General features: G+C 41.4%; 1 protein-coding gene across 1 annotated transcript in view; it reads right to left on the bottom strand.

Annotated features, from left to right (window-relative positions):
• LOC107387526 (proteasome activator complex subunit 4B) overlaps positions 1-21,352 on the bottom strand; it is a 66,640-nt gene that overhangs the window by 37,821 nt on the left and 7,467 nt on the right. Inside the window, 10 exon segments of the mRNA XM_070545703.1 lie at positions 622-825; positions 1,336-1,403; positions 1,613-1,614; positions 5,080-5,147; positions 5,404-5,502; positions 6,997-7,147; positions 7,371-7,435; positions 19,459-19,548; positions 19,886-20,072; positions 20,191-20,277. Of these exon segments, the coding sequence (XP_070401804.1) occupies positions 622-825; positions 1,336-1,403; positions 1,613-1,614; positions 5,080-5,147; positions 5,404-5,502; positions 6,997-7,147; positions 7,371-7,435; positions 19,459-19,548; positions 19,886-20,072; positions 20,191-20,277 (1,021 nt within the window).

Here is a 21,352-nt window from a genome sequence, read left to right as displayed (position 1 = left end):
TGTACTGCTCACAAAAGCTAAAATAAAAGTTCTCTTCATTTTTAAACCAAGGATATCAAGAGTGCTTCACAAGAACAATGCAAATTAAAAAGACTAAAAAAGATTGTAATAAAAATGGGAAGAAAAAGGAATATTTTTATTTTTAAAATGTGAATACAATTTAAACAGAAAAGGTTGTCACAGGGTCCCGCAAAAGACAGATTTTATAGAAACACCAGCTAGTGAGGATGAAGAGGGCGAACAGGAGTTCACATGATGACTTTTCAGCTGCTTTAAATAGAGCAGAAATGGGCATGGCATTGATATAATTTCACTATTTATTTTTAAATCTCTTTTAGTTATCATTTATAATTTAGGTGTAAATAATTTTTTGACATGCAGGATGCACTCCACCTCTCCACCAATAAGGATTAGAGATAGGCACCAGTGACCCCCAACAGGAACAAGTGAGATGGACCGGGGGAAGTTCTCAGTCAGGCTCAGAGCTTTCTCAGTTCACACAGATAAGTGCACTGAGATTCTAAACTATGGTGAGTTCATGCAAGTTATTTTACAAAACAATATGTTGTGTTTTCTGATGGATTTTCTTATGGCTGCAGCAGTGTGTGTTTATGTTTATACCCGAATAGGAAGGTCCATATCAAAACCTCCTGCGGTGCTGCAGTACTCAGTGGGATAGATGAGAGACAGTGATTGGAGTGTGTGCTCCAACAGACTGCAGGCAAGTGTGTATGCCTGTCTACAGCGCAGGCGCACACACACACAGAGGATCTGCTCCAGCTCCCTTTGGTATTTCAGCAGCTGTTCACCATCCACACGGGTTACCTAGAATAACACACAGGCACGCACACACACACACACACACACACACACACACACACACACACACACACACACACACACACACACACGCACATGCATATGTATACATGTGTGGGAACATGCAATTCATCTGAGAGTTGAGTCTTAAATATTGAGGCTCTCGGGTAAATCACAGCGTCTGGCTCGGCCCACCTCGTGTTTTACTCCCCAGAGCAATAAAACAAAAGTGAAAGAGTGTCAATATGTTCTGGTTAACGACGCACCTCTCTCACATTTACGACCTTGAAGGGCGCACACAGCAAAATTATCTTCTTTTTTTCCTTTTCTCTTGCAATGCTTCACATTTTCATTGACTCTTATAAAAACAGGCGGCTACAGTAATTGGAAAATGTTGCCAAACAGATGTTTTGGGCAATTTGAAAAAAGAAAATCCTATTTTAAGATATGAAGCAGACAAAAGTAAGAGACCACATCTAAACTGAAGCTTTGGGGTTTGATTGTTTGTCTTCTCACCTCAGAGAGCAGCTGGAGGTTCCACAACAGCTCTTTGTCCAGCTCGTCTTCGTTCTGCAACTCCTCATCTACGTGGACACAAATGCTCATCATACACTAAAAAAGTAGCTGAGTTAGGACCTGCATTGTTTCCCAGAGCTTCTTAAAAAATAACACTGGGTCACATTTCTATGGAGGTTATATGTGTGACACATTCATGAGCTTTTAAGTCATGTGTTGATCAGAAATTACTTTTAGACATTTAAATCCTTCTATAACTGACGGTGTTGATACTAACTACTTAATGCTGGCACCGTTACTTGTTTGTTTGGTTATTGAGAGAAAATTTGCATCCAAGGTATTGGTATAGGAATTTTAAAATGCATATTTTTTGTTCTCACAAACTTAGTTTTCATTTTTAAACACAGCTACGTGTAAATGTTTTGATAAGCAAAGCACCTAAATTAAAGTGATGGTGTGTATTTTCTCTGGCAACATGGAGCAGTACACACATATGGTATTTTTGTGTTGGAGTTTATCCCTGACCAACCCATGACGTATTACCCCGGCTTTCCACAGGAGCCGTCAGCAGCACGTTACTGCAGCAGCACGTCATAGCTGCTGATAGGAACCGCTGTGATCAACAGAACCTTTTCCACTGGAGCTGTCAGCAGCGCGAGTCGGCCGCGTCTCAGGAGCAGCATGTCGCGGCCTTTACGTGCCGGTTCTATTTTCTACGCGCGACGCCTCTGAAACGGGTCAAGTTCGACATTTTTGGGGAAGGAAAGACAGGAAATCGGACACGGAAATGGAGAGAAGCTACCGAGATTTTCAGAATAAAGAACGTACTGCCTTCCGGTCGCTTTACTTTTAAAAAAGGTTACTTACTGTGCGTCCCCGTGAGAAGTTATCACCTAGCTAGCGGTCTCATTTGTTTTTCAGGTCCGTATTGGCGATTATAAAATGGACAGAACATAAAACACAAACCATGTTGTAAGATTCTCCTGCTTATTGTTGTGTTTACTGACGAAGTCACTCGTGTGACTTCGTGCTCGGTCGGTGACAGCTGCTCCCCTGCTGCTTTGCGTCTCGTGGGAAGGGCCAAGCAGCAGCTTACAGGAGCAAGACGTGCTGCTGCAGTAACGTGCTGCTGACGGCTCCCGTGGAAACCCGGGGTTAGGGCCAAAAATCACTGGGAGCGCAACCTTCAGCAGAATAACCAGCACGTCAGACTCCCTTTCATCACTGGCAACAAGCGGAAAGGTAAATGTTTTTTGTCCTCACGGGCTCCCGTAGAAAGAAACATGGTGTCTAATATGGCGTCTCCCAGAGACTTAAACCCGCTCCCATGTATTTTAGACCCAATCTTTATGGTTACATTTTACGAAGCCGCCAATATTTTCATTTCGATGGATATTTCCAGAGAATAATTTTAAAATCTACACATTTTCTCTTTAAGTTTCAAGATTTTAGTATTTAAAAATCTAATTTCAACACATCAAGTTAAGTTAAACTTATACAAAGTCAAGTCAAAGTGGGAAAAATACATCTATGGAAAGAAATCTTGTCAACTAATTACCCAAGAGATCTAACACTGATGGCAAATGAAGCTGCTAAGTATTGAAAGTGTATACAGTTTTCATAGCAGGAAATAGAGTGATAACTATGTTTAGTTGCTGTTTCAGACTTAGTTTTGCTGAATGATTTTATTATGACTGAGATGAGACATGATGTTGAAGGATCTCAGTCATCCCGGTCATGGTAATCCAAAGCGGTTGGAGTAAAGGTAACTGGACTTCTTTGGTTTCTTTTGAAGACATTTTGCTTTTCATCCAAGGAGCTTTGTCAATTCTGACTGGAATATGGGAGAGTCAAGCTTACAAGTGGTGGCTGTCTATTGGAGGATCTTGTGTGACGTCACTGTTTGCTTCTTGCATTTCATCACGGGATTGTGTGGCAAGAAACAGTGCATTTTGTCTATAATTCAATAGTTTTGCATGTTTGGAGGAAGATTAAGAGAAACAGATGGACCATTCTTGCTGTGTGGTTGATTGTTCGGCCTGTGGGAGACTTGATTAAAAGTTTTAGACAAGTGTCCATAAAGAACTGCGAATTACGAAAGAGATGATTGCGGGTGACCCGTACTATCCAAACAAATCCTGGATTGCTACAGTAACGGACAGTTTGTGATGCTCATTTAGTTCATGGTAAGCCCTTGTAACCAAGTATTTAATTAGAGAAGATGTTTTTAAAAACATTCATCTCCAGGTATTTTTAAATCCATGGAGTTTTGTTGTTTTTCGTGTTGATTCTGGAGTTGCCACCCGAGATCATTATAATAATACATAAAGAAATAAATAAGGACACTGATTCATGAAGACTTGCCCGGTTTTGCATTAGCAGTGAGGATTTATCAGGTTTCTTTGGCCGTCACCCACAGGTGATGAGACTGATGCTGTGGCTCTGCTCGTTGGGTTTGACTCCTGCTGTTAGCACGATCACGGCTTTCTGTTTTGCAGAAGACATCGGTCCAACTTTCCTTGAAATAAAATAATCGCAGGCCTCCAGAGTTTTGAAAGCCTTCATTTTCATGAGTGAAGGGACCTGAGCTTTCTGTTAAACAGGAATAAATGTCTCCCCGGCAGATTTGTGGAAGTAACACTGGCAAATCAGACCAACGTTTTCCATCATCCAAGAGCTCATACAGCCTTTTAATCATTTAAATTTTGTCTTCAATGCAGATTTTATGCTTCTCTCTAAACATCCTTCTGTCTTCAGAAGTATGTCAGGGATTTCACCTGCAAACCTTGAAAGTGTATGTCGCGTATTGATAGCTATACGTTTGACAGCTGCTCGCGCATGCACACAAAGATGAACACACATGTCAACAAAGATCCTCCTATTGGTGCTTATTGAGCAGAAACTTTTATGAGCACCCCTCCTTCCTATGCCCCGAGGAGTCGTTGGAGTGGTTAGCCTCCACTGTGTGGAAATTGTTGCATTGGTTAAATGCAGGAGGGTGTGACCTAGACTGAAACTGTTTTAGAGATCTGTTCAGAGCTGCTTTATAGGTGCTAGAAAGGTGAAACCTGAGGCCTCCTCCTCTATCTATCTACTTTCTCCTATGTAGAGGTCTGGACAGTACTCAATGCATCACTCAATAACATGTTCTTTTTTGCATGTGCAATTATACAACTAACAAGATGTTGGAAAAATGCCCAGGAGTTGCACGAGTAACAAACACACAACAAGAATGGATCAAGTGTTGCCATGAAAACAAAGCTCCCTGAATCCCAACCTGATAAAACATCTGTTTGCTGCTCCAAAAGGTAAACAGATACCAGAAAACCACAACACAGAAGAAATGATTCTGCTGCTGGTGTTCAGGTCCAGGTCAGGACCTGCACCAGCCACGAGGTTCTGTCTGTCCTCCCTGACAGTTCTGAGCTGTTCTTGTGCCTTAAATTAATATTTACCAATAGCTTTAAAGTACTGGCTGATCATTAAGATCTGAATATTATTTAAGTGTTATTTTAAATAATTTTATCTAACTAGCATCTAGAAGGCTGATATGAATACATGGAAAGAATTACTGCAACCTATAAATTGAATGCTTGTTCTGCAGATTTCATTCCTCACTGAATAAACAGTTGAATGATCCTATTCATAGGAGCCTCGAGCATCATGTGAGCATCTTGTCTCTACACGGCTTATGTATTCATGTTCCTACACAACTGCTCTACATGTGTGTAGTGTGGTACTGACTTAGTTCTATGGGAGATGATGCTGCAGCAGTGAGGGACGAACAGACGGAGAGACTCAGCAGGATGACACTGCAAATACACACATGCACATTCACGCGCGCACGCGCACACACACACACATTAGATGCTCAAGGAAAAACAAGAGCATGCAGGAAATGAGAGGAGTGATTTAAGTAAATGTATCTAAGCTTCATAAAAAAATCTGTAATGTTGTAATACCTCAGTAGAGTTTTTATGTAACTATTGTTAATAAATATGTGACAAGATTTTGAACTAAAGCCACAGTTGCATTTTTACAAAGAAAATTTGATAAAGACCACAGTACCTTTACTGCGGCTCTGCACATGTCAGCCACCATTCTGCCCGACACACACGTCTCAAAGATCCTAGATGTTGCAAAGTTATACAACTTCTGCAACGCAACCTGATGCAAGAGCAAACGTTTAAAGATTAGATGATGTTTACTACAAATAAATGCTAATCAAGATTGAAATTTCATACAGATACATTCAATGTCCACATTTCTGATTCATAAATAACACCTTAACAGTCCTCAACATCCATCCATCCATCCATCCATTTTAACTGTTTATCCAGAGTTGGGTCACGGGGCAGCAGCCTAAGCGTAGAGGCCCAGACTTCTCTCTCCTCAGCAATCCCAGTAGTATTATCAAAATTGTAGTTTACAATCATCTAAATTAAATGTGTGGCTGAAGGCTGAAACACTGAAGTCCACACAGTCCTCTGCAATATTGATAATGCAATAATGATACATCTCGTGGAGCACAAGTACGTATTTACACCTAACTGCTTTACTTATAGGTCAGATCATCTTCCTCCTTCTAAGAGGCTAGGTTATCCTGAGTTTTGTCTGTAGTTATGCTGCTATAGGCTTAGACTGCTGGAGGACATACTGACCACTTTCCACACTCTGCTGCTTTCTTCAACCACTACTCTCCAAATGCATTATTTCCTGTTATTTCAGCTGTTAACTTTATCTTTTCTCACACAACAAGTCAGTGACTCGAAGCAATCTGATGCATTTCCTTAGATTAAAGTATTTAACTAATCGGCATAATAACTTGAACTTGATGCACTGATAGGTAGGTAAGTTCAGTTGGAATGCTTACTTTGTAACGTGCCTTGATAAGACTTGTGTTGTGAATTGGTGCTTTCTAAACAAACTGAACTGATATGGACAGCAGTGGTTTCCTTTAGGAACTTGGTTTCTGACTAAAAGACACAAACATACCTTCAGTTGTTGCTCATTGGTAATGCGATAGTCAACACAGTCAAAATACCTAGCCATGGATTACTCTGTTAACCTGGCCTGTTTAATCCTGCACAAACTAGTCTGGTTACTCACAGGCAGAGAGGCACATGAGGGGCGGGACTAACCAGCTCAAAAATAGCCAATCAGAAAAAAGGGGGAAATGCTGACTGTACCGCGCAACGCTGTAGTTTTTTTTTGCTGCAGTCAAAAACAGTGTCTGGCAACAGTGCAAACATCTTTTTTTCCACATCTGTGAAAGGTGATGCAGCCTCTGACAAAAAAAATTAGATACATACAGATCGCTCTGTAAAGATGGGACCAGGAATTCTGGGAAATCCTGAAGAATACCTGACCTTTGACCCTAAACAGGATGTTCATGGTGGAAAACCATCCAATGCTGCTTAATTAAAACAGTTCTGTAAAGAAGAATGAGCCATACTTCCCCAGAGCGATGTGAGAGACGTGTTACCTGTTATCACAAATGCTGTGTTGCAGGTGTGGATCTAGCTCCATTGCTCATATCAAAACGTCCAATATTTTAAATGTTTGCAGCGTGCAGCAGGAGCTGATAAAGAGCAGGTCCGAGTACATTGAAAGGTTGTTGTGGCTAAGATAAGCCTGTATCTGTGTGTATTCGTGCAGTACCTTGTATATTTCAGTGGAGCACTGCGTTAAGATTGTGCTAACAGTAGAGGACAGTCCCAGCTCCACCAGGCTCTCCAAATGAGTCTGGGTATCTGTCTCCATCTCATCTCTCGTCTGTTCCAGCGTACTACTGTCTATCAGAGCAAAACACCTGCACGAGCACACAAGGACACACACAAACACACAAAACACACACTTAAAACACTTGTCAGTGATGAAAATGTCAACAACGGTATGATTAAAAAACCAAAAAAGGCTCTTTCACTCTCAAGGCAGAGAGTCTAGTGCATTTCAAACAGCAAGACGCATTCGTATTCAGACGCTGACAACAGAGCTTCACAGAGTGACAGTCTGACTTGCTAATTTATCTCTACCTGTCCAAGAACTGCAGAACGAAGTCTTCAAACCCAGCTGAGGCAAAGCACAGATCTTTTTCAATCTGTGGAGGAGAAACGGAGGTAATGTGTTTGTATAATACATCTGCTCTTTGGTTTTTTTCAGCTTGAGTTACAGAAAATCACTTTGACTTTTAGCTAAATGTGCTTTTTGTACATGAGCCAAATGGTAAACCTGCTGAATCCTTGTTCAGTTAGTGTTCCTTTAAACTCATCTATGGCTATTAAGTAATGATGAAATAAAGAAAAGACAGTAAAAAAGGTCTTGTTTATTTCCTGTAAGGTTTTGATCTTCATAGAGACTTTAAGGGTCTAGCTCAAAGAATGGTTCAGCATGACTTGTAGTGATTAATTCCCTGTGTAAACAACTCCAGATCCTTTTGTAGTACAAAATGTAGCTTTAGCCTTCATTTCTGACACATTCCTCCCCCACGCCCCTGCAAAGAAACAGCGCCCGCATTGATACTTTAGACAATAAAGACTATTAGCTTGACTAAAGATGTTTTCACTTGTGATTTTCTTTGATACTGTGTACACACACTTCCTAGATAAAGTACATCCCCCCCCACATCAAAATTAAATGGTAACAAGATCAGGCAAAGTAAGTAAAACTTCAACCTATACTTTTGGACTAATACTACGAGTGTTGGCTTCTGCTTTGTTTTCTTTTTCACTGTTTTACACAAAGTGGAAATTCTGTTTGTTATTATTTATGCATTTATTCATCTAAGTGTGCTCTATGAAATGTTATGGTTCAACAAATAAATAAATAAATAAATAAATAAATAAATAAATAAAGCAAGCAAGCAAGCAAGTAAGTAAGTAAGTAAGCCATAAGCAGAGAGTCATGCATTGATATTTTCTGTGGGCATTTCTAAAGTAACTTTCTGATAAAGTCTTGATCTCATGTCCATATAAGTGCAAAACACAGAATTACATAAAAAAGTATTTACTTTAGAGTCAAAAGTTTTTCTCACTAAAATTGTGTGGGTGTATGGTTCTAATGCAGAATAAATCTTAGTATAAGGTTAAGTTCGACAGTTTCAAGTGTGTTTCTCCTGAAATATGATAAATAATCATTTCATTAATGTGATGTTGATAGCAGTATATTCCTTTTTTTTTTTTTTTTTTTTTTTTTTTTTTTTTTTTTTTTTTTTTTTTTTTAACGTGTCCTGTCTGGCTGTGAAGCAAGCAGAATTGATGTCTGAATGCTGGTAACAAGCCTTACAGTTTTACTCTCAGGTGGAGCATCAGAGCATCTGCTTTTAATGTCTCAGGTGGAGCATCAAAGAGTCTGCTTTTAATGTCGCACCTGATATTTAAAACTTTATTGTTATTGTTTTTGAATGCTTTGTAATTTCGACCAGACACGGAGACAGAGGTGAAAGAGAAAGGAAAAGAGAAAAGGTGGGGAGAGAGGGGGTTAGGTGGGGGGGGGATTCAACAAAAATAAACAATAATGAACAAGAGTCTGCTTCTAGACCTGCAAAATGAGACGAGAAAAAAGCAAAACATAACAAAAAATGGGACACAACACCAATATAACAAAATCAAGCTATCACTGCGTCAACTTGATGAAGAAATATATAATCAATCATTGTTTAACTAAACAGTCACACGATAATATACCACAGTGCATTGAGTGCCCACCATAGTCTTAAGACATGTGTTGAACGTGCCCAAGCCCATACTTATGAGAGCACCATGTGAGCACCTGTGTGTGTACACGCGCTTGTTTATGTAAGGTTTATCTATAGGAGCGTCCAATAGAGAGTGTGAGGGACCACAGATCTGCCCCCCAAAGACGCGTAGGAGACGGGGGGGAGCTCCAAGTCCCAGAGATCCAGGCGCTGCCCCAGAACACAGGAACCCCAAGGAGCCCGCAACCAGAAAGGCCCCCGCCCCCCTCGAGAGGCACAGAGGATCGCCCCGGGGGGCCACAACCAGCAGCCGGCAGAGCCCCTGGAGATATCAGCGGCAAGTCCTCAGGCCTGCCCGCAGCCTCCCACCCCCTAGCCGGCCGAGTCCGGGACCCAGCGACCCGGGACCCAGGGGCGACCACCCCCGCCGGGGACCCAGCAGAGCCCAGGGACCCAGACCCCCCCAGGCCGCCACCGGGATTGATCAGGCAGATGCCAAAAATCTTAAACTCCCTGACCCGGGAGCCACGAACACTCAGGCAGACCAAGGCATCACACCCACACCAGGTGTGACAGGGGGGAGGGGAGACGAAGATCTATATCATCAAAGGAGGTCCCAGGAGAAGGGAGGAGTCAAAGACCCCACCTGACATATACAGTCATACACAAACACAGTCACACACTCCCTCCCTCATGCTCACACATGCACATACAACCAAAGACTTACAAAAATACACGCCGGACACCCATTCATGCTCCCCATACACACCCTATTCACTCTGGTCCCGGTAATGCTGCACATGGGGTACAACCACCACCGGTTACCAGAGTTTGACCCTTTCTGCTGGGGTGCTGATGAGCAGGCTCCCCCGCCCACCGCCGAGCACAGCAACCCACCACCCCAGACCCCAACCAGACGGCCAGATCTCCCTCCTAGTCTCCAGCCCCAGGCAGCCAAGCAACAACAGAGGTGTGCTAAGACCCCCTGGTCTCCCTCCACCTGCTCCAACATAGTGTTGTGTGTTAATGAGGTGTATTCTATTGCTGTGGTGAGCGGGCAGTGCGGGCATTTTCTGGCCTATGCCAGCTGATGCCACTGCACCACCCTACTTGCACCCACAGCCCTTGGTGTCTAAATGCAGTTTAAAATTCGAAGTGGGCACCGGCACTCGGGAGGAGGCTGAGAACTCCCCCTGCCAAGTGCCGTTGAATGTGCTCACTCCCAAGGCCCTAAGTGTATGTTTGCATGGAATGTCGTCGGTGGAAGTGCATAAGGTGCAAATAAAATTGGGGGGCAGGAAGCCACAGGAATGCGGAAATGGGGTCCATACCCGCACTCCTCGACTTGTCCACCCCCCAAGGTCCTATGTGCATGTTTGTGTGATGATGTGAGGGAGCAGGAGGAGAGAAATAAACGGGGATGGGGAGGAATGGCTGGTAGGGCTTAGCCCTCCAGGGAGCCAGCTCCCCCACTGACCCCAATAGGCACCTCCGTTGTCATACCGCCGCCCAGGGCATGGAGACCCCAGCCCATCCTGCCAGGGCCCAAAGCAGCAGCATCACAGAGCCCCACAGAGCCCGAGGGAGCCGACCCAGCCCCACCCCAGCAGAATATCTATGCCCATCCCTGCATTTGCACAACTTCCAGAATATATAAGACATAAGACATCCAGGTAAGGTTGGGTCCTCCCCCTCCTGGACCTCCCCCTCCCCTGTGATGGGACAACAGAGGAGCCAGGGCCTGCCCTACGCCCCCGAACCCGGGCCAGGTACTTCTGCGTATTCCTGCCTTCTTCCCGGCAGCGTACATGTAGGGACCCGACCCCCAAGGCCCAGCCCAGATCCCCACACGGGGCCGGCCACCCCAACACCCCGAGCCCCCAGGCCCCCACCCAGACCCACCCAGGGGCAATGCAGCCGCCAGGCAGTGACCCATGGCCGCCGCCAAGACCTCCAAGGGGCTCCACTCACAACCGCCAGCAGTACACCCCCCGAGGCAACCCAAGCACCTCCAGAGGGGGGGAACGGCCCCCCAGTGCCAGACATCCCCAGTGAACCCATCCCCAGGGAACATCCAGATACTCCAAACTCAGACCCTCCACCCCCCCACCCACACCATCCCGCAGGACATCATCAACGGCCCCCCATCACCGCTATGTGATGGAACCGATCAAAGGAGCCCAGAGAGATTTATTTGAAGTGGAAGCAGAGGCTAAATCAAGTGCAATATGATCTAACAAAAGATTTCTATACTGGTTAATGCAGAGATTTTCTCTATTTTTCCAATTCAAGAGGATAGTTTTCTTAGCGATGCATATGGCAGTCAGAACCACGTGAACCAAAGATTTTTCAATCGGGACATCATCCAGGTTTCCCAGTAAACAAAGAGAGGGGGTGATTGGGATATGACATTTCAGAGACTTTGACAGGTCTTCACATACTCTACCCCAAAATTCCTGGACAGGTGGACAGGACCACAGTGCATGAACGTAATTGTCAGGAATGTTGTTTGTGCAGTGTGTACAGATGTCAGACGACACAAACCCCATCTTGAACATCCGATGACCTGTATAGTGTACTCTGTGTAGAACTTTGTACTGAATTAATTGTAAATTGGGGTGTCTGATCATTTTAAAAGTTTTTAAACAAGTTTGGGACCAGAAGTTCTGGTCAAAGCTGACTGATAGATCCACCTCCCATTTTTCAATAGGGATTGCTATTCTATCGTCTATTTTGGACAGTGTCTTATATACTTTAGACAGTAGTTTAGGGGGTTTGAGATTGCAGAAGTCTAAAACCCTTGGCGGGGTTTGTAATTCTATTTTATTGAGCTTAAATTTTTGTTTGACTACAGATTTGATTTGGTGGTATTCTAAAAAGCTATTCTTTTCTATTCCAAATTGGGAGACTATTCTATTAAATGGGATGAAGTCCAATCCTTCATATATGTTTTCCAGGTATAGGATTCCTTTATTTTTCCAGTCCAGAAGGTTCATCATTTTATTATTTTGCAAAATATCAGGATTATTCCAGATAGGTGTGCGTCTGCATGGTACTAGTGAAGACTCTGTCATTTTAAGATACTCCCACCATGCTGTCAGAGAAGTGCTGATACTAATACTGTTGAAGCCTTCATGTTTTCTTACGCTTGAGCTAATAAATGGTAAGTCTGAAAGCTCTATCGTATTGCAAATTGTCTGTTCTATGTCTAACCAGGACTCATCTAGTGGGTTATCTTGCAACCATCTTGGTATATATTGCAGCCTGTTGGCTAAAAAATAATAATAAAAGTTGGGTAGATCCAGTCCTCCTCTGTCTTTGCTCTTCTGAAGCGTTTTTAAGCTAATTCGTGGAGGTTTATCCTGCCAGAGGAATTTAGTAATTGAGGAGTCCAGAGATCTAAACCAGTCAGCTGGTGGTTTGTTTGGGATCATTGAAAATAAGTAATTTATTCTGGGTAAGACCATCATTTTAATTGTAGCAACTCTTCCCATCAGTGATATTGGTAAGGATTTCCATCTAGCAAGATCATCCTCCACTTTCTTTAAAAGTGGGATGTAGTTTAATTTGGTTAGATCTGCTAACTTGGGAGAGACATTAATTCCCAGGTATGTGATATTACCTGACTCCAGTTGAGTATTAAGTAAATTGACAAAAGAGAAATTAATTGGTAGAACTGTTGATTTTAACCAGTTTATAGAGTAATCTGAAACTTTTGAAAAAGAGTTTATCAGTTCTATTGAATGAGACAGAGACGATTGAGAATTCTGGAGGAAGAGTAAAACATCATCTGCATAAAGACTGATCTTATGTTCTATTTTATTACACTTTATCCCTTTAATACCTGTTGTTTGCCTAATTGCTGCTGCTAGTGGTTCGATAAAGATAGCAAACAGTGAGGGGGAGAGTGGGCATCCCTGCCTGGTCCCCCTCTGAAGACAGAAGCTAGCTGATATTTGGTCGTTCGTCCTAACACGTGCAATTGGCGAACTGTATAATGTTTGTAGCCAGTTTATGAAGAAGTTCCCAAAACCAAATTTATGTAAAGTTGCAAATAAGAACTTCCAGTTAACTCTATCAAAAGCCTTTTCTGCATCTAGAGATAATATACTAGTTTCTATGTTTCTACTGTAAGAGAAATCTATCAAATTAAATAATCTACGCGAATTAGTGGACGACTGTCTACCCTTTATGAAACCAGTTTGGTCAGGGTGTATTAAGAAGGGGGTTACCTTCTCTAATCTTTTTGCCAGGGCTTTACAAATTATTTTGAGATCAACATTAATAAGAGAAATTGGGCGATAGCTGGTTGGAAATGCTGGGTCTTTGCCTGGTTTTAACAAGAGACTAATATTGGCTGAGTTCATGTTTGGCTGTAATCTGCCGCTCTCTTCGATTTCCCTCACCATTCTGAAAAATGTTGGAGCTAAAATGGTCCAGAATTCTTTGTAGAACTCTGCTGGGAACCCGTCTGGACCTGGAGCTTTCCCATTAGTCATGGATTTAAGGGCTTCCTGGAGCTCTGCTGATGTTAGTGGCGAGTCCAGGACTGCAACTTGGCTGTCTGTTAATTTAGGAAGTGTTATCCTATCAAGGAACTCATCGATCTCGTCATCTGATGGGTTTATCTGTGGTGAGTACAAAGTTTGGTAAAAGTCTCTGAAAGTGTTGTTTATTCTTTCAGGGTCATAAACTATATTCCCAGTTGAGTCTTTAACAGCAGATATGGTAGTTTTCTCTTTATTAATTTTTAATTGGCTGGCCAGAAATTTACCGGATTTATTACTATGTTCAAAGTTTTCTATTCGTAGTCTTTGTGCTAAAAATTGTGTTTTTTTGTCAATAATTCCATGAAGTTCTAATTTAGCTTTACGTAATTTGCTCATTGACTCTTCTTCTGTGGATGTCTCTAAAGACTTAATGATTTCTTCTAACTCCTGGATACGTTTATTTTCTGTTTTTTTCTTATGTGATGAGAAAGAGATTATTTTACCTCTCATCACTGCCTTTCCTGCCTCCCAGAGAATAGATGCTGATGTTCCAGGCAGGTCATTATGTTCTAAATATAAAGCCCACTCCTTTTTAAAAAATTCTATAAAACCTTCATCTTTAAGCAGTGATGTATTAAACCTCCAGTTTTTGCTTGGTGGGATTGCTTTCTTGTTTACTAGAGTTAAAGAAACCGGAGCATGGTCGCTGACAACAATAGGGTGTATCTCAGTGTCTGAAATGTCAGCCAGCAATGAGCTGCTGACTAGAAAATAATCCAAACGTGAATGAGAGTGATGGACGTGTGAGAAAAAAGTATACTCTCTACGGTTAGGATGAAGAGATCGCCATGCATCACAAAGCCCATAATCACTCATGTACTGTTTAACTATATAAGTGGATTGCCAATTGCGCCGAGTCCCAGCTGTACTGAGCCTGTCTAAGGAATGCATCCAAAGATTAAAATCACCTCCAAGTATAAGTGGACAGTCCAAGTGTTCGGAGAGTACAGAGAAAAAATTATGAAAGAATGGAGGGTCATCAATATTTGGACAGTATATGTTCACAATACATAAGCGTTGGTTCTGTATAGTTATTTTTAACATTATAAATCTACCTTCTGGATCAGAAACTGTGTCCAGTACTGTGAAATTGATGTTTTTGTGTATTAAAATAGCTACCCCTCTTTGCCTAGAGTTATAGCAGGCAGAGAACATGCTGGGAAACTCAGGTGTTTTAAGTTCATCTGCCGATGTGGCAGATCTATGAGTCTCCTGTAATAATATTACGTCTGCTTGCATTCTTTTTAACTGATCAAAAATCTTTAATCTTTTATCTCTTGAGCCAGTTCCATGTACGTTCCATGAGACAAATCTTAGTGCACCCATAGATGTGTGTGTGAGTAGCTAAAATATGACGCCTTCATGTGAATAAGATGGAATAAGTATCTAAATGTATAAAATAGTATGTTAATAAATAACAGAAAAGTAAATAATAATAAGGATACAACAGTGTTTGTGGTTGTATTATTTGACGCATAAATTATGATATTGTGTTGTGACTTAAATATATCCATGTGTGTGTGTGTGTGTGTGTGTGTGTGTGTGCGTGTTCCTGTGTGTGTGTGTGTGTGGGTCTGTGTGTGCATGTGTGTGTCTGTGTGTGTGCGTGCGTGTGCGTGTGTGTGTGTGTGTGTGGAGTCTGACGCAGTGTTGGAAAGTTGTGTGGTTGTGCCATACAGGTGTAAAGAAGCAACAAAACTCTGAAGGAGACGGTTTTGGACCTTCAGGCCCGTAGCATGAGGGATAATTTGGTGTTTGCAGGTCTGTCGGAGGAGGTGGGAGGGGCCGAGGACTGCGAACGCACTGTTAAACACTTTCTCCAGACCCAAATGAAGATACCCGAAGAAACGGTAAAAAACATCACCTTCGACCGAGTACATCGCCTTGGAGCTAAAAGAGGGGACAGCAGACGACCTCGTCCCATCGTGGCTAAATTTGAACATTTTAAGCAGAAGGATCTGGTTAAAAGTCACGGAAGAGAGCTCAAAGGCAAAGACTTCAGCGTTAATGACCAGTTTCCTAAGGAAATCCTGGATCGGCGCAGAGTTCTCTTTCCGCTGCGTAAAAAGTTTATCCAAGATGGGAAGAGAGCTGTCATCTCAGTGGATAAGCTTTATGTGGATAATAAACTTTACAAGGAGCGAGGAGTGACAGACTGGCTGTATTAGCCCAACATCAGGTCAGACCTTTATTTTTCTTATCAGATTCACTGGGTTTGAGCACGTCAGTAATAAACAGCTGCTAGATCCGTGTTTTAGATGATGAGTTCACCTGTTCATCATCACCTCACACCCCATCACCTTTTCTTTTTAGTTCTTTCTTCTTTTTTAACCTGTTTCTGTATTTTCCTTTCCTCTTTTTATCTGCTTCTTTACACCTGGATAGCAGTATATTCCTAAATCATTGCGAGCAAGCAACATTTTTGTGTTGGAGTAAGACCTTACCAATGATGGCCATTGGGGTCAAAATTCCCTGGGAGCGCAATCTCCAGCTAAACAAGCACATCAGACTTCCTTTCATAGTAACGAGTGAAGAGGTAAATGTGTAGAACAACGTTAATGAATGGTGAAAGTTTTGTAACCATGTATTACAAATCTGCCAATGCAGTTTGTCCTTAATGGGCTCCCGTAGAAAAACATGGCATCGAAAATGGTGTCGCCCAGAAACATAGGGTGTTTCTCAATGTCAAGGAACCTTGCTTTGATGTTTTGGTCCTGCCCTGGTTGCCCGGGAGATACATCATCAGGATCCACCAAGGTGTGTTCCAATGTTCATGTTCTACTGAGACGTCTGTTCTCGGTTACTACTAATTGTAGCTATCAGGCTGATATCTAAAATGTTTTTTATATCCAAGAAGTTATCTATGGTTGGTTGGTTGGTTAGTAGTTGCAGCTTTGGTGGCTAGCAGGTACTAACCTGCTTATATATTTAATTTAACCAATATATACACAATGTAAAAGTAAAAGGCTTGTTATACATTTACATTGAAACTTATACATATAAAATATAATGTTACCACAAGTGGTGTAAGATGACCGCAGTGGAAGCCGAGGTCTCGTGAGGTGTGTCTGTCCATTTAACTGTTTTCTTGGACCAAGGAAGGACAGTGTCCTTGTGAGCATGGCGCCTGGCCTCGCAAGACATCGCCTGACTAGGCCAGGCGCCTTGACATTGAAAAACACCCTTAGACCCGCTCCCATGTATTTTAGACTTGATATTTATGGTTATTTTAAATGTGTTGTATATAATAATATATAAGCTATGTAGCACTGCAGGAACCTCTATGAAATACATAGGACATTTTTCAGGATGGCAGCAACATAATTTATCTTGGTTTCAATACTATCCATTAGCTTCTCAGTTCTGCTTGACACAAATGCTTTTTGTCTAAAGAAAAGCTGATTGGGAATCTATCTTCAAATAAAATCGTATTTAAAATTTTTATTCAAAACACTCATCAAAAATGGCTGCAATACCCCTTTAGATGAACAAAATAGGGATGAGCGAAAACAGCTACAACATGGGATTTTCACTCTTTGATCTTTGCACAGACTGAGAAAAACAACATATTATAAACAGCTAATTAGTGACGTTTAAGACTCCAGATGACAGACTGTGTTGTTTTTAGGGGTCACACAGACAATAAAGCTGTTTCCAGTCCTTGTGCTAAATTGAGCTGACTTCTGCATATTTACAGAACCAACACCAAAGTGACTGGAGACTTCTCATCTAACCATAAGAAAGAAAAAAGATCCATACCTCAGCTGAGGTGTCACATTACCCGTATTAAAAAAAGATAAAGGAAAAATTCTTGCATTTGTTTTTCAAGCTGTGATGTAAAACTCTGAAAATAGAAAGAGCTCAGATAAAGAGGCTGGATTCCACCTGTGAGAGGACTAATAATGATGATGTAGATAAAAATACAGCTTTAGTGCCCAGATTTCCCCATAACTTTGTTTTACTTTAGCTCAGCATCAATGAACATAAAGTACCTGCTAGATGAAATAGCTAAGATTGTGAGACATTTCAGTGCCAGTTGTGTTTGGGGATGATTCTTTTTTACTGTGCCTATTTGAACATGTACCTTGAGTTTAATCAAAGCCTGGAGAGAAACGTTTTAATTTAACTCAGACTGTGAACAAACTTCTGATTTAACAGCTCTCTAAAAACCGATATACCAATTATAAAGTAGCACATAAAATTAACAACACATTTAATTTCAAATCCTAATGGTAAAAACACGTTTAGAAATCTAAATGTGCAAAGTTAAACACAAGTGTTTAGGATAGAATCTAAATGTATGAAGCTAATATAACAAATACGACTGCCGTAAAGCAAAAGTATCTTACCCAAGAAAATGTAAACAACATGATGACGTTTAAGTTTAAAGGTGTGGGAAACTTGTTGAATCAGTACATTTGCAGTGGTCTCTCGTAACAAGCCTTGAACGTTTTGCTCTGGGGAACAGGATCTGGAGTCTTATTTTCTGATGTTTGGACATCTCACCTCTGATTGGCTAACAGCAGCACGACTACCACTCATTTTGATCTGCAACGCTGATGTTTTATCTCCACAAAAAACAACACAAGCCTAGAAGAGTGCTGCTGTGTGGTAGAGTTGCTAATGCTAATGGTTAATTTCTACTAACTGAGACACTGTGTGCTTTTCTCTGGATGCTAAACCAATAACAGCCTTCCCCATTATGAAGATGGGTGAGTCAATGGATGTTTAGTGACGGTGTGACGTAGATCTGTCAGGCTTTTCTAATCCTAGAGTTTCTATTATTATTATTATTTATTTATTTATTTAATTATTTTTATTTCTATTTTCTATCAGAAGCTAATGCAGGAGATAGGTGCAGGAGACTTGTCATTTTCAGCCTGCATGAAAAAACTCAGAGTGACCAATTATAGTCAGGAATAATCATTTAAAATGTTTTTTCAGTGAGCCACACCTTTAAAATAGAATAGAATAGATCCGCTCTCTTAGATCTGATACTCCCTTATAGTAGGATTGTGTGACTCAGTTATTTATCAACATTCCTGTGTATATTCTTCATTCCTACTGTATTCATAATTGACTCATATTTAAACTGACTCATACAATCTTATCCTCTGAGGGATTCCGAGACATTCAATATGGGATCTTTTTCACCTAGTGTTTATTTTGATAGCTGTAAAATGGAAGTTGACTAATTAAATTAGCTTAAGGTTTAACAGATTAAACCACATTTCTAATTTAATTTCAACAATTATCTATCTATCATCTGTCCATCTATCATCTATCTATCTATCATCTATCATCTATCTATCTATCTATCTATCTACACTGTAAAACCTAACAGCTTACCTTAATAAACAAAGTGAGTTGAAATAATGTATTTCCCTGAAAAGTTTGCACTAACGACTTCTGTGAAGTTCACCTTACTCAAAAGTATCAAACCTAATTACTAAAACTGATTTGATCTAAATTGATTTGAGTGGAGTGAGTGGAGATAAGAATGGTTTAAGTTATGTAAACTTAGTAGAATTAATGCATAAAATTGATTTACACATGTTATAATAACTCAACACATTTAGCTCAAATAAGTCAATTTTCTAAATGTTAACAATTTAAGTTAACCTTAAATGATGCAATGCAATCGTTTTTCTCAATTTATTTGAGTTGAACTTTTTCGGCACAGTCTCTTTCTCTGTCGTTTGTCTGTCTGTCTGTCAAAAGTGACAAAAAAATCTAACACTTTGTTTTACTGTGTTAGACTAAATGTGCCAAAGTGAAGAACAAATGTTTGTGATTGTATTTGTTGTTTTTACTTTAGCTTCTGTGTTTTATCTCCTAAAATCCAAAAATAGACAAGTCTGTCTGTTGCGCGTGTACCTCAGTGAGATCGGTATGTTGAGAAGGAGCAGAGGAACCATCCACTAAAGGCACCAGAGTGGTGAAGGTGGTGATGAACTGGAACGTTTTCTAGACAAAGAGGCACAACAGATCAATTACCATTATCTAACATGATCACAGCCTGCGTTAATAACGTGAGATTTAACAAATGATTTTTTTCCCTTTGATGCAATGATAAATCCAGCATGGAGAAAAGGAGCACAGCAGACAAGGGAACCGATCCATTTTACTATTCACTCAGTGGCGTTAATTACGAGTTCTTCAAGCTGAGCTATTCACTACACTTTCAGGAATAATTAATAGGACAGACCTACGTTTACAAGAAGGGAATTCAATCAGCAAAGGCTGCCTTGTCTACACATCTAATCATTTTTCTTCATTACTGTTCAGCACATTCATCAGTCACCATGCACTTGCTGAAGTCATTGGGGTCCACCCCAGGGAGAGAGCCCATAAGCAGTGGGAGAACATGCACACGTCCTTCTGGGTAATGGTCGTTGTTGGACACCAGGCTGCGGGCCATCCCGATCATGCAGCTGAGTGTGGCAGTGAGGGTGTGTGGCTCCGTCAGGGTCTCCATTGCTGCATAGGTCCTGATTATGAGTATCTTTATTTTAATTTGGTGCAAATATTATGATTTTAAAGAAATGTAGACAAATTCTTATCTTCTTTCACAAGAAAACTGTTTGAGAAATTATCCACAAATCTTACTTTTCGAGTACAGGCGGTATGACGAGCTCCGGTGTGAGGAGGGCCAGGTTCTGGAGAGCATAGGCTGCATCCGTGCTGCCAGTTTTACTGGAGCCCACCAGGAGGGGGCGGGCGACAGCATGTTCAGTACGGCATGGATAACAGAAACACACACACACACACACACACACACACACACACACACACACACACACACACACACAGACACACACACACACACACACACACACACACACACACACGATAATGATCGTCTTTGTCCAGATGAGACTCTTTGTGTCTGAGGCCAAGTGTTTGCTTTGACTCACTAATAAACTACCGTACTTAGCTACTGGAGGTATGTTGCTGCTTTTTTACGACTCCGTGACCTGCTATCCTGATCCAAAGATTTGTGACACTAAATCAGTCACTGAAAAATAGTAAATGTTTCTTCTGTCACCTTTGAGAAATATTTTGAGCATTGTGAGTTAGGTTTCTGCATCAAAGATCAAAGATCTAGATAATTGCACCTAGATCAGGGGTTCTCAATCCTGGTCCTGGGGTGCCAGTAATCCAGCATGTTTTACATGTTTCCCTCCTTCATCACACTTGATGCCTGATGATTAACAGGCTTCTGCAGAGCCTAATGAGCTGCACAGGTGATTCAACCACTGACTCAACTGTTGGAGCAGGAAAAATAAAATAAAACTAAAACAAGCAGCATAGGACCAGGTCCAGGACCAGGATATAGAGCCCCTGATTGAGATCTTACCCTGTCCAGATTGTGTTTTGAACAGCCTTTGTTTGAAGAAATAACATTCATGCCTTTCAGGATTGATGTGCTAACAGCTAGGCTGAACAAATCCATGACCAACATGTTTATGTTTATGTTTATTCATTTAGCAGACACTTTTATCCAAAGCGACTTACAATTTATAATCTGTAGGGCATTTTGTGATCTGTGGGGGAAACCGGAGTAACCGGCGGAAACCCACGCATGCATGGGGAGAAAACGCAACTCCACGCAGAAAGACCGCAGCCGAGTTTCGAACCTGCAACCTTCGTGCTGCGAGGTAACAGTGCTAACCACTGTGCCACCATGCAGCCATCTTTTGATGTTGTCATAATTTGTTATAGTGTCAGTACCTCATTACTAGGCGTTCCAACTGCCCGAATGTTCCTT

Source organism: Nothobranchius furzeri, chromosome 16 (assembly GCF_043380555.1).
Source record: "Nothobranchius furzeri strain GRZ-AD chromosome 16, NfurGRZ-RIMD1, whole genome shotgun sequence".
NCBI classification, from domain to species: Eukaryota; Metazoa; Chordata; class Actinopteri; order Cyprinodontiformes; family Nothobranchiidae; genus Nothobranchius; species Nothobranchius furzeri.
The sequence above is the reverse complement of the archived record's forward strand: the minus strand, read 5'-3'. Positions and strand labels throughout refer to the sequence as shown.